Source organism: Carcharhinus amblyrhynchos, chromosome 20 (genome assembly GCF_965287045.1).
Source record: "Carcharhinus amblyrhynchos chromosome 20, sCarAmb.v2.hapA, whole genome shotgun sequence".
NCBI classification, from domain to species: domain Eukaryota; kingdom Metazoa; phylum Chordata; class Chondrichthyes; order Carcharhiniformes; family Carcharhinidae; genus Carcharhinus; species Carcharhinus amblyrhynchos.
Window position 1 is genome coordinate 29,304,521 of NC_137343.1, and position 14,540 is coordinate 29,319,060.

Below are 14,540 nucleotides of genomic sequence, written 5' to 3' on the forward strand. Positions count from 1 at the left end.
ATGCTTCTGACAGTGAATTTTGTCACTATAAAGATTGATATAGGTTTCCATATAAACTTTTAAAAAAAACTTGCATCCAAAATTCTGGGCCATATACAAAGATAGTCACTAATAAATAGGGAATTCAGGAGAAGCCTCATAACCCAGACCATATTTACAATGTGGTGAATTTCACAGATGCTCAAGAAGAAGCTAGACAAACCCGTGTGGGAGCAAGGAAAGGTAGGACAGCCGTTAGGGTTAGGCGAAGGTCGGGTGGGAGGATGTTCCCATGGTTAGTCAAAATGGCTGTTTCTGTGTTGCACATTTTTGTAAAAAGCCGATTAGAAGATACATATATACAATATAAAGATACTGACTTCTTAAATAAGTTTCTTTGTGCTTTTAACTTTAAATGAGACTCATTAACAGCCATTAATTGCATACCTTACAAGTTCCTTCACAGAAGGAATGTCTAGTTGGAAAAGATAAAACGTTTTATCAACAGTTATTAATGACAAAGCATTGTTAATGTTTTGGTAGAAATGTCTACATAAGTGCAGAAGTTATTTGGCTTAAAATCTCATTAGTACATTAAAAAAACTGATTAAACTGAATTATATTTCAGTAAGTTGCAACAACTAAGCATCCAAAAATAGTATTCTTGGTTGAATTAATTATATTTATTATAGTAGGTAAGGTTTCTAGAGTTTACAAGGTCTTTCTTCAGTCATAAATTACGCTTGCAGAAAGTAATGAGCTTTCAATTAACAAAAGTCATTAATAAAAGGATCAACAATTCATTGCAGAATGCACATGTCCGAGAGGTAAAGAGAATATCATTATAAACGCAATTACATAGAGGTCAACAAATTTAATATATTAGGTTAATGAGATCTATTTTGAATACCTGAAAAAGCATCCACTAAAAAGAGGGGATCTTTGACTCGCCGAAGTCCACACACCAAAAGGAAGATGTACGGGTCAATGTTCTTGCACTGAATTCCTGTAACCATTATATGATAAAATAGACAGGTTGTTTTTTTTGCTTTCAAGTACAAAATAATGCCAAGTAATCCTTTCAATTTGATACGGATCCAACTTTTATTAATATAATATTTCCATTATCACAGTTTGCAAAGAATAAAGCTTTAAAATCTAAGCAATCTAATTTCATGTTGTTGTTCTGGTGGACAAGAAAAGCATTTCCACAGCATTCCACATTTTATTTTATGATGTGGAAATGCCGACGTTGGACTGGGATGGGCACACTATGAAGTTTCACAACACCAGGTTAAAGTCCAACAGGTTTATTTGGAATCACGAGCTTTCGGAGTGCTGCTCCTTCCTCAGGGGTTCGTTTTAAGCAGTTGATTATTTATTAACTATTAACTCAAGAATGTCACATTTTATTTTTGAAATAGAAAGTTGGTTATTTGAAGAGACTGGAAAAACTTGGTTTGTTTTCACTTAAATATCAGAGGCTGAGGTGCGATCTAATGGAAGTTTACAAAATTGAGAGAGGCATGGATAGAATGGATACTTGGGAGTCTTTTTCTCAGGGTAGAAATGTCAATTACTAGGGTACACAGGTTTAAGGTAAAAGGGAGCAGTTTAAAGGAGATGTGAGAGGCAAGTTTTTTTTACACAGAGGGCAGTAAGTGCTTGGAACACACTGTCAAAGGAGGTGTTAGAAGCAGATACCTCTTGAAAATTGCTGTTGTATCTTGACAGATACATGAATAGGCAGGGAACAGAGGGATATGGACCATGTAGGGGCAAAAGATCTCAAGTTCAGAAAGGCGTCATATGTCGGTGCAAGCTTGCTGGGCCGAAGGGCCTGTCCTTGGGCTGTACTGTTCTTTGTTCTTAAGTTTCAGCATTTCAGCAGGATCAATTAAAGCAAATGATTTTCTGGCAATGAGGTTTTAAAGCTTGCATTGATCCAAGTTCTGTTCCTGGGCTTGCTCTCTCCTAATGAGAGATTACTTCATGCACATGTTTCCCATAGAGCAATTTACAAACATTTCCTTTTTGTCATCTGCAATTTGAAACTGCAGGAACTATTCCCATCGTTGGTCAATAAAACGACAGGTGAAAATAATCCTCTTTTCTACCGGCAAACTCCAAATCTGGAGAGCACATGTTTTAAAAACGAAGTGAACTAGAGAATGATATAGTAACCATGCCAGCACATGATGAAGTAGTTCTGTAGGGGGAGGTTAAATTTAGTGCATCATGGCAGAATAATTGGCTATTATATGCAGCACTGCAAAATCCTATTTAATTCACTATCTAAAATGATGGGACAGCTTGCTAACTTCTACCAACTGGATATCTTGAGGTTCTGGATCATGGTTTATTTTTACCCCAACAAATTAAGGCAGATTTTTTTAACATTCATGTGTAAAGTAACATTTTTGAATGAGTTACCCATGATTTCCTCAATAACTCAATCATGGGGTTTAACTAAAGTAGAAATTATTTGAGTTTTGATCTCATCTCAAGATGATAGCTGAATATCAATTGGATGATGGTTTTCTAATATACTGTTATTGAATCAATATAACACAATGTGATCCACAGTGATAAGAATGGAGAAGCGAGTTTTAATGAAGGCTCCACAATCAAAGCATTCACTCATGTTTTCTTTTGATAGGTAATAACAAGCTTGCCATGTATTTTCACATTTTCTTTCATACTGCACTTTTCTATAACCATTAATTTTGATAAATTAATAGTTCAAAATGGTTACAAATGAGGACACTTCATTCATCACTTCACTTAATTTTATTGGGTTAAATGTGCACATAGGACCATTGAAATCCTCCTTACTCAGTTAAGTGGGTGGCACAGTGATTAGCATTGCTGCTTCACAGTGTCAGGGACCCAAGTTCAATTCTGGCTTTGGGTCACTGTGTGGAGTTTGCACATTCTCCCTAGGTCTGTGTGGGTTTCCTCCAGGTGCTCCGGCTTTCTCTCAAAGATGTGCAGGTTAGGTTGATCGACCATGCTAAATTGTCCCTCGGTGTCAGGGGGACTTGTGGGGTAAGTGTGTGGGATTATAGGGATAGAGCCTGGGTGGCCGGTGCAGGGTCGAATGGGTTAAATGACCTTCTCCTACACTGTAGGAATTCTATGATTCTAAATCTGAGGGATGCCATCAAATTACCCTGACCTGTCTCACCCCCCACCCTCTTGTCAAAGTGTGATTATTAACATTCACAGAATTGCTCCAACAACATCTTAAAAGCATCAATGTATTCTCCCAGAAGTATCGTGAAAACGTATTTTAGGAACTTCACAAATTCAAGGATATATTAAATTGAAACATTGATTTCAGAAACCATAAAGGGAAAAGGAAAACAGTGGTTAGAACTTGGAATAAATTTGATTTGATGAGTATATATATAGTATATATGAAGCTGATGCAAGCCACTGATAATGGTTAGATTACTGTGCCACTGGGGCAAAAAAGAAGAACAACAGATTGGGTTTGATGATAAGACAAATGAGAACAGACATTCTGACCATAAAATCAATCTGCATTAAATAAATAACTTGTTACCTATTGGCAGCTTAAAAATTAACAGTAGCATATTGATGAACACAGTAAAGCTACTCAAAAGACTAGTTGGACTAGGTGTTCTATGGTATTGCTCAAGACAGTAACTACCTTTCTGTTGATTTATTCTTCATCTCCCTGTCTTTCACTCTGCCTTTATGTTAGACAGAAAAAGTTTAACTCCTGGATAATGACATAAACCCTTCCCCCCGACTTCACTCCTGACAATTCCTCACCATGCTCACAACCATACTACCCACTCAACCACCTGTCACCAGATCCAACTACCACCCTACTCACCTGACAACCTACCTACTTCCCTCACCCACTCTACCAGTTCACCCATTCATCCACTCACTCAAGAACCCATTCACTGACATTCATACTGGACATTTGAACTTACCTTATGGCAGCTGGTACTATAAAATAGAGGGTGTGTTCTATCTTCCCCTTATTCAATGGCATTGTGATGGAATTCTTGGAAGAACGTTCTGTTCCCCTATTCTGCAGCACTATGATGGAGTTCTCAGGAAGTACCCTCAGTCCCACTTGTCTGGGAAAGCCAAGCTTGGAAAACCAGGCCAGAAATGCTGAGCAGTGTTACGGTGGGGAAAACTAAGTGGTGCAGCAATCGGACAATCAGTGCTGCTTCTCAGAGGATCCGGGCCCATGCAACCCGTATGATTAGTCACAGTTTTAAGGCCCACAAAAGTTTAAAGACCACACATAGCATTCTCAATTTTTCTGTCTTGGATGTGAATTTGTCACCAAGCAACAACAGACTCCATCCCATGTTTAGTTAAAACTTCACAATATTATTCACACTAAAGTCAGAACTTTTAGGACCATATTAGGCAACATGAAATTCCTACATCAAATAAAAAGACACATCCTGATTAACAATGCAATCAATAAATCATACCTGAATTTTGAAGAAATTCTATCCATTTGAATTTTGCACAAGGCTTGGTCGCAACACCTACAGTCCGTTATCAGGAGAGAAGGAATGAAAAGAGCAGACAATTCAACAAACATTCGAACGGTTCATCGTAATTACTTTCTCTTCACATCCCCTTCCTTAATTTGGATAGATCTCTTTACACAGATCCAACAGATTATCCCTTTAATCGTGAATGCCTTTATACTACTTTGAAAAGAAAATGGTTATATAATCTAGAGAGATGAGTGACAAACAACAAAATAAATTATTCTGGTAGTTAGTTCCAGCAGAGATGGTTTTCTAATGATCAGGTTTGAAATCTGGATTTCCTTCTTTGCATTGTCAGATTTAATTACAAGCCGGCAGAATTGATATCATCACACAAAAGCTCACCCTCTCAGTGGGCAATTATGGGGAGCAATGTGTGGGTGTAATGGAATCACAATTTCAGATTCTCGTACCCTCATGAAGGGAGCAGAAAGCACCATCGGATGAGGGCAAAAACGTAAGAAACTGTGTGAGGTTAAGGCAAAAGAAGAATTCTTTTCAGGAAGATGGTAATATATTGCATTGCTTTTTGTGGCGCAACAAAAAAAATCTATTTCCAAGAGGATAAACAGAACCTAAGGAGGTAACTTTCAACTGGGATTGCATATTGGATATTCAGATACACACTATTTCCCAAAACTTAAGTCATCTTGCTATGATGCAGTACACAGTGCTTGCTTGAATTTCCAATGTGTGCTTCTGGTGGAGAAAGCTCCCCGTTGGGAATGCAAAGAAAAAGCATGCATTTATTCAAAAGTACCACAACAGAGAACATTTAAGGGAAGTCATTCCTTTGATAAAGGAGGGTCATCAACTAATTTACAAGTGCTGTTGACGAGACTGATTTCCCAGTCCAGTGAAGTGATTTTCAATTCACGGTGGGTAGTAGATTAGTTGTTCGTGTTGCCACCAGTTACTGAAAACATGCAAGATGTTCTGATATACCCTAACCCTTGACCTGATTTGGTTTCATCTTTTCTTCAAAACATAATGTCTTTCTTATTAAAAAACCTAATAGACTAAATCATTGTTGGAAATTACAGTCAGGCACAATGTTAAAGATATTACTGCTGATGGGAGTTAGTTTATATATTTAGCTCGAGTTTGGGGCAGTTATAATAGTTTGAAAACATACAGAAGTGTTATCATGCAGCGTTGAATACAAATGCTGAGAAAATGACCAAACATTATTGTGCAAATTGCTACAATTTATTTTTGTCTACCACAGATTCTATTCAGTTTAAAATAAATACTTAACACTCCTGCTAAGATAATTGGAAAAATTAGTTTCAATTGAATGTTGCCCACATCACCGAACTCTATTTGGACATCAACAAGTATTTGCTTGGGGAATCCCACAGTTCAATGCCAACTAAGTCAGGCTATTTAAATAGTCCAATATCCACATGGTCCACTAAACAGACCTAAGTCACCATTTTCAGTCCGAGACAAGCTCTGTTTCTTTGACATTGTTTTTGTTCTCCTCCGGACAATAGAATAGACCCTGATTTATCAGCACAGCTCGCCCGAGGTGCATTAGATCGCACGCGATGCCAATGGGGATTGCAGTTCTGTGAGCCTCGCCTGCCTCAATTTTGTGACGGATGTGCTGGCAAAATCAGGGCCAATATCAGAGAGAACTAGACCATTTACACCATGTTCGGATCTCATATTCTTTCCATTAAAAAATCCACTTGCTTCTTTTGCCTCTTGCGCAACCCATTGCTCCTTCAATTCCTTCACACTTGAAACTCTTGTAGATGTATTTGTCACCTCTAGAACTGACTACCCCAATGCTCTCCATTCTGGACATCACCTTCCAAAACCTTGAACTTGTCGAAAGCTATGTTACACATTCTACCTTGAGCCAAATCAAGTTCAATGCTTTGGGAGTTGAAGGATAAGGGTCCTCCATAACTTTCTTCAGATTTCTCTGTGACTTAGTTCTTTCCTTGCATTTTCCTTCAGTCATATAGTACACTCCCTTAAAATCCAGTCCTTCCTTTAAATCCAGTCTTTTGTGCATTTGTCTTCTCATTGTTCCACTTTTTGTGAAGTCTTGAGCCACCTCCTACTTTATGGAAATCGCTCCATAAAATCTCTGCAGTTCTGCTCTTTAAAAACATCTCAAAACCACCTTTCAATGAAACAGTCATTCACTTGACACCCCCATCTCCAAGCTGTCTTTTTTTCCCTCTTGGAGAGCCATGGGATATTTTTTACATTAAAGGTGAACTGCAGGTAACAGCAACTTGGTGATTTAGAAGTGTAATCCATCGTTCTACCACAAATTAGTCACAGTAATAAGATATTGGATTAACGCCATGCAACTCATTCCCTTTTCAGAATTGCTTTAGATTTTTGGTCATTGGCTTGGGACTGATTGCAGACAATGCAGGGGGCAAATGCTGAAGAGGTTTTCTTCCTGGATACACGGCCCACATTGCACAATATCCTTGGGGAGCGTTGGATTGTACCTTAAAGGCTGCACAATTGAATTTCCAATGTGAATCTTACTTTCCAGAATATCATGCTGAAGGAAGGGAAACACCAGGAGAGTGTAAGGAAGGCTAGACTGATCACACAGTGCTAGAGGAGAAGCAGACTCTATGGCAAAACCAGTTGAGAAGGCAACATCCACCCAGGTCCATATTCTGAGACCTTTCTCAAGATCCTTGTCTTAAGAAGTTTCAGTCATGAAGTGTTGAAGGAGCTTTGCACATTGCTGCAGCTAGATCTGCAACAATTATGGTGAGCTTAACTTACAATAGAGAAAGGGATGAAACAAACTTGTATGCCACAGGTTGATTTCAGGGGTCACAACAGGATGATGACAGATATCCTGAAGGATGTCAAAATGGCTGGTGATGATGACACTGCTGATTTGAAGACCAGGTCCATACAGAAAACAAAAGCAGATGCAGTGCTGAGTGCTGCAAAGCTACTGAGATTCAGACCCATTCGAGGTACACCTGCAGATGCAAAGAGCAGTATCTTTTGGAAGTTGCAGACAATCAATAATCTGCCTTCCCTCACTACCTTCAGTTGCACCTCATAGCTAACTGTGATATTATAATATTGAACCTCAACATCAGTACATTATCAGCTTCCCACCATCCTATAAGAAAAGCAAACACTAAGTGATTTCTTACTGTTTCTAAACATGTTCTAAACAACGGTCCTCCACTGTTGCTGGGCCAAACACCTGGAACTCCCTCCCAAACAGCACTGTGGATGTACCTACCACATACTGCAATGATTCAAGAATCAGCATACTAGCTCCATCTCAAGGGTAATTAGGGATGGGTAACAAATTCTAGCCTAGCCCGTGTTGCCCACATCGCATGAAGGAATGGAAATAAAAAAGTTAACCAGTTTTAGCACATAAAATTCTGTCCCACTGTAAGGACATTTCTTTGCCCTATTCTAACACTTGCAGATACCACTGAGAGTCTATGTAGAGACGTAGATGGCTACTGTAAAATATTATCATAGATCATGGTAAATAAATCAAGCTTTAATGCACAGAAAAATACCTTTGAAAACAGTGATTGACTAATACTCTGATTATAATGTGTGAACCACAGCTGTAGGTGTAGGTAGTCGTCATTTTGAAAGGTGTGAAAAGAAAACACTGGTATTTTACATTAAATCAATGTGACATGTTTTATTGAGCGAATTAATTCTGCAAGGATATCTTTGACAGCACAAATCATTTTAAAAACCATTTCATCCATTTTGCCAATGTGCCACAACTGGTACCTGTGTTTTTGCTGCTACGTGAAGAATTGCTGAAAACGGTCATTTTGGTCCTGAGGTCTCTGGTAGTTTATGATTCACCTCAGTCTTCTGCTGCAACATTAGATATTTTTGTTCTATAAAACTGGATAAACCAGCTAGCTGTTGCTGTGAAATTTTTGCCAGACCCAGGCGTTTGATTTTACCCACCTAAGTGTTCATATATACACATTTTTTCTGGTGACGATGCACCCATTCTGACAATTTGAGGATCCGTCTGATACACGTTTCTCAGGATTAGGCAAGTGGTTGGTCCTTGTTCTAATGGAACATTTGGTCTTGGGCACCTGCTTCAGAGCAGATTTCTTCTTCCGTTTTTGCACCAGTTTCTCACTAACACTGAAGTTCCTTGCTGCGGCACAGTTATTTTATGAGTTAGCAAATGTTATGACTTTTATCTTGAAACCAGCTTTATACTTCATTATTTTTGCCTGAGGATCCATTTCTGTTCTTTGTTCACCACACATTAGTTTGCTCTGTTTAGGTGCGTATTAAACCTTCTCACTTTTTTTGGCAATACAGCCCGTACTGCCTGCTTGACGCCATGTGCCGCAGACTTATAGGGTGAATAAAACATTTGAGGTAAAAAATTGAAGCCGATTCTGGCTGAGCATATAGCATTTCTTAGCAGAAAAATGTGGTTGATTTATATGCTAAACATGAATTTTGGCCCTGAGAAAATGAGTAGTTGCGTACGCACTGAGATATAGTCTGAAAGTCTATGGTAGGCAACTGCCCAGGAATACCTGGGGCCCAGAATCATTGCAGGGGGAATAATTATATTGACTGGCAAATGAGTGGCACTTCAAGACTACAGACAAAGTGTGCCTTAATCAAACAGCATTTGCAGTATGGTAATGGCACATTATTTAATCTTAAATATTCACACATCCACAAGCAGGCATTGCTATAGTGAACAAAACCATTTAGCTGAAGAACCTGAACACGGAAAGGTTTTTAATCCAAACAAAAGCATTGCATAAATCTAACGAGGAAGTATCACATTTTGTTCTTTTTTCCCCATCCACAAATGCAGTTGGGTGAATTAGCAAAATTAACCTTCATTCTAGTTATCAAGGTCTTCAGAATAAATCCATTCAAAGATGATATTTAGCACCATTACTGCTGCAGCCATTGATCTCATTTGTATTTGTTGCACTGATATAGCATTCATAGGGAACTGTAAGCATGTCAACTCACAGTGACACACTCAAGTGAAAGGATTATAAAGAACTAGAGTAACAAAAGCACTGCAATAACAACAGTTGTTGTTAATGATAACCAAATGTAATCAAATTTAATTTCTCAAATGCTTTGACAAGACATGACAGTTTTTTTTTAAGGGAGGTAATTTTAAGCCCACTAAAAATCACAGAGTGGGATACTGTCTTTTGCTCTCTGAGAGATGCGCTGAATTTATATTTGACACTGTGGATAACCTTTAGTCCTGAAGAAGCTGAGTGGAACATGCAAAGTACTTCACGCAAAAAAAAAGCCCACATACTTATATGGTGGATAAAACTTTTAAATTGAAAAAAGCTTCAACAAGACATGATGCAAAAGCAATGAAGTTCAGAGCACTCTCCTGAAAAAGCCAACAATCCTGGAAATGAAGCAGTTTCTACACCTTACCTTGAGGCTGCACATGAATCTTACTGCTGGCGAATGGCTTAAAAATAGAAAACAAAATACAAGATAAATAATATTTCCAAAAATACATCTGAAAAAGCTGGCAAAAAAACAAGCATACAAAAGGATGTAAGTGCTGCTTTTTTATATACATGTATACAGTACAGAAAAGGAGGTTTGACTCACCTCCTAGTCTAAAATAGCACAAAACGCATGAGAAAAATTGCAGTGGGCTTGTTTAGAGCTTTGTTAGATGCAATACAATAAATTAGGGCATACTCAGTCTTCTGAGGACTACCCTTAACTTGGTAAATGACAACCAAATACAATTACCTGAATTAGCCTTAACTAATCATGTACAGTTCCAACTTCAAAACCCCTCCAGATGCACTGAGTAATAATATTAAAAGAATTTTAAAATTTGTCCTTTTCAAAATGCACCTTTCATTATTGTTGCAGCCACAAGACAGTAAAACAGTTTAAAATCTTAAGATTAAAGTTGACAAGTGCTGAGAAATAATCTTAGCCTACATTCTCTAAATAAACTTTGCTGAAATCCCTTTAGCAATCGATTGCACTAAATGTCTGCCATTAACGGAAGAATTTTTTTGTTCCAATTTTCCATCCTTACCCCTCCATTCCTGGTGGGATTCAGCGCCAGAAAAACCTATGATACCTCACCAAAGAAGCTACTTTTCATCTGAGAACAAAGACAGCAAGTGATGAATACCTATTTTACTGTAAAAGATATCACGGCTAAACTCCATCCTCTCCTCACAGAATATTTAACAAGGGTCATTGCAACGAGGAGCCAAAAAAAACATTGTTCTTTGCCATAACATAAGGGATTCAGGTTAATAGCCAGTAAAACCGAAACAAGTCCTAAGGATGCTGGAAATCTGAAATATAAACAGAAAACGTTGGAGATACTCAGCAGGTCTGGCAACAGTGGAGAGAAAAAAAGGTCCTTGCTTCGAAATATTAACGCCGTATCTCCTATTACAGATGCTGCCAGAGCTGCTGTTATTTTCAGCATTTTCTAGCTGCCCTGGTTAAGATCAGTTAACTTTGCGGGAACCAGATTTCAAACCTGCATGGCTTAGAATTGCAATATATGTTGCATTTACCTTTGGGAGGTTATCTAATATGTGTATTTTGGCTCTCAAAGTTAATCTGTAACAATTAGAAATAAAAAAATGTACTTATGACTTTTCAATAAGTTTGGCAGAAGAAAGTTAAATGATATATAATCGCTAACTAAACTGAAAAATCAAGAATTATTTGCTTTCGGATCCTTCATGGAACATACAGTTAGCAGAGACTACTGTAATGTATAGGTTATGTTACTGGACTAGTTAACACAGTGGCCTGAACTAATCTGTCTGGCCTCAATATGACTCCAAACCCACTACAATGTAATTGGCTCTTAATAGGCTTTGGAAGTGACCTAGAAGGTAATATTGTTGTATTAATTGTGACAAAAGATTTCAGCAAGAATCAAATTAAATGGACAATCATGCACCAGACACACACCAAAGACACAACCAGTCAAGGTTCCCTTGCAAAGTCTTTCTCACAATTATTTGAGAACTTGTGTCAAAGCTGGGAGAACTGTCTCACAGACAAATCAAGCAACAGCCTGACGCAGACATACCCACCAAATGGTACCTTACAGCCAATGTCCTAGGTTCCTCTATCACCATTTCTGGTTATGTCCTGTTCCACGGACAACACTGACCCACCAGAGGTGGCAGCAGGAGGGGGGATTGGCCTCAATGTGAAATGTTAGAACATCCAGCAATGTGGAAAATTGTTCAGGTGCATCATGTCCACAAAAAGCAGAATACAAATCCAACCTGACCAAACACCTCCCAATCACCAAAGTGATGGATGGTGTTATGAACAGTGCTATCAACAGCACGTACAAATAAACTGCCCACTGTCCTGGCCAAAACCAAACATCATTCAATTCCAGGCCTCATTGCAGCCTGTATCCAAATATGGACATGAGCTTAATTCCAGATGTGGTGTGACAATGACTGACCTCAACATCAAGGCAGCATTTGACCAAGTGACCCAGGGATGTCTAGTTTTGAGATGCAAGTACTGTTCTGAATCTATCACAATTAACATGGCAGTGGTGCCATGAAGGACAGTATGCTTAGTGTGAAGCGTGAACTTTGGCCCCACTAGGAGTGTAGTGGTGGTCACCAATACTGCCATTGACAGATGTACCTGTGATAGGCAGGCTGGTGAGGGCAAGGTCCAGTACGTTCTTCCCTCTTGTTGGTCCACTCAACAGGCCCAGTCTGATAGAACTATCTGTCAGGATTTGAATAGCTCGGTCTGTAGTGGCAGTGAGTCACTTCAGGTGAAGTCTGCCACCTGAACACTTCTGTCCCATAGCTTCAGACATGACAATTCTTAGTCATTGAATACAACATAAGATTTTCTGTAGACTTTAAATTCTGGAGAACAGACCTCTGAAAGTACGCATGGATGATGTTTACTTGTTGTGAAATGGAAATGAGCTATGAATATGCTAAAACTGCCTCTTGTAATGACATAATCATTGCAGTGCCTGGCGACAGATATATTCACATTACATTCAAGTCGTTATTTTTGCTATATTCTAGCCACATTATTTACTCTTGCTTCTGGTGTGCTGTAAAATACAATTTGATATTCTGCTTAAATAAGCAGAATAAAATATCTACTCCAGTTCCTCAAAGCTTTAATATCAATACCGAAGCTTCTATTCCACTCATTACTTGCAATACCTGAAACAAGCACACATAACTGTCAATTTAAAACGCCACTTAAACTGGAAAATTTTCTAACTAACTGGAGTCAGCAGGTTAATATTCTTGTTAGTTTGTTCAGTCTTCACAATCCATAATACGTTGACAGGGAAAATATTATAAGTCTGTGGAGGCAGTGGCAACATAATTAAAAATGGCTCCTGTTTCTTGTGGCTGAAGGCACTGGGAAAAAAAGACAATAGCTTTTTGGCTTTGGATTATTACCTAGTGACCTGGACTTCAGGAGTTAGGAGGGGAGATTATGCAAATTAGATCTAATTTTCTCTAGAATTTAGAAGGGTAAGGGGTGACCTGATCCAAGTTTTCATGGTATTAACAGGAAAAGACAGGGTAAATAAAGATAAACTACTTCCACTGGTTGGAGTTTTTAGAACTAGGGGGCATTGTCTAAAAACTGTTTTTAGACTGTTCTGAAGAGATGTTAGGAAGTGCTTCGCAGAATTATAGAATCCATACGGTGCAGATGGAGGCCATTCAGCCTATTAAGCCTACATCAAAAACAATCCCACTCAGATCCTATCCCCGTAACCACACACATTTTACCCTGCTAATACCCCTGACACTACAGTGCACCAACAACAATCCCACCCCATATCCCCATGTATTTACACTGCTAATCTCCCGACCCTAGAGGGCAATTTAGCATGGCCAATCAACCTAACCCGCACATCTTTTGGGCTGTGGGAGGAAACAGGAGCACCCAGAGGAAACCCACGCAGACACAGGGAGAACGTGCAAACTCCACACTGGCAGTCACCCAAGGCCGGAATTGAATTTGGGTCCCTGGCACAGACCACTGTGCCACCCTTATACACAAAGGACGGTAAGAGGTTTGGGACTCTTTTACAAATGGCAATTGATGCTAGATCAGTTGTTAATCTCAAGTCTGAGATTGATCATTTTTGTTATGCAAAGGTATTAAGGGATATGGACCAAAGGCAGGTATATGGAATTAGGCCACACATCAGTCATGATCTCACTGAATGGGTGAACAGTGCTTGAGAGGCTGAATGGCCTACTCCTGTCAGTATGACCCTTGGCGAAAAGTCTGTGCAAAAGGGACACCAAATCAGGATTAGTTCTAATGGCCTGAAATTAAATAATCTGTTACAACTCACTGTCTGTTGTCATACATAGAGAACATGAGATGGTGGTGGTTGGTTACAATTGCCTGTGGAAACTATAGCTCAGAAGGAATCAATGTAGGAAGAGTTGGGGGGGAGGAGTGAAGGAAGGGGGCATGGCTGCCAGAATTCTACAAATAAGGAATTGTGTAAAACTGTATTTGAAAGGAAGGAAAGGGAAATACTTAAATTGACAACACTGGAAGAGCCAACTCCAACCAAATAGGATATTAAGCAGTATTGAAATTATTATTCAATTTTTAAAAATTTATGGGATATGGGCGTTGCCGACCGGCCAGCATTTATTGCCTATCCCTAGTTGCCCTTGGAGGGCAGTTGAGAATCAACCACAATTCTGTGGCTCTGGACTCACACGTAGGCCAGACCAGGTAAGGACGGCAGATTCCCTTCCCTAAAAGGACGTTAGTGAACCAGATGGGTTTTTCCAAAAATCTATACTGGGTTCAGGGTCATCGGTAGATTCTTAATTCCAAATATTTTTTATTGAATTCAAATTCCACCATCTGCCGTGGTGGGATTCGAACCCGGGTCCCCAGAACATTAGCTGAGTTTCTGGATCAATACTCTAGTCACTATCAATATCACTAGGCCAGCACCTCCCCATAATTACTCAA

The 14,540-nt window shown here is 39.0% G+C and overlaps 1 protein-coding gene across 2 annotated transcripts in view; it reads right to left on the bottom strand.

Annotated features, from left to right (window-relative positions):
• Positions 1–14,540, bottom strand: part of glt1d1 (glycosyltransferase 1 domain containing 1) — an 84,911-nt gene that overhangs the window by 45,819 nt on the left and 24,552 nt on the right. For both annotated transcript variants that reach the window (XM_080208356.1, XM_080208355.1), the window contains exons 5-7: positions 9,963–9,999; positions 4,467–4,523; positions 890–985 (exon numbers count right to left, since the gene is read on the bottom strand). In XM_080208356.1, coding sequence (XP_080064482.1) covers positions 890–985; positions 4,467–4,523; positions 9,963–9,999 — 190 coding nt within the window. The remainder of the gene's footprint in view (positions 1–889; positions 986–4,466; positions 4,524–9,962; positions 10,000–14,540) is intronic.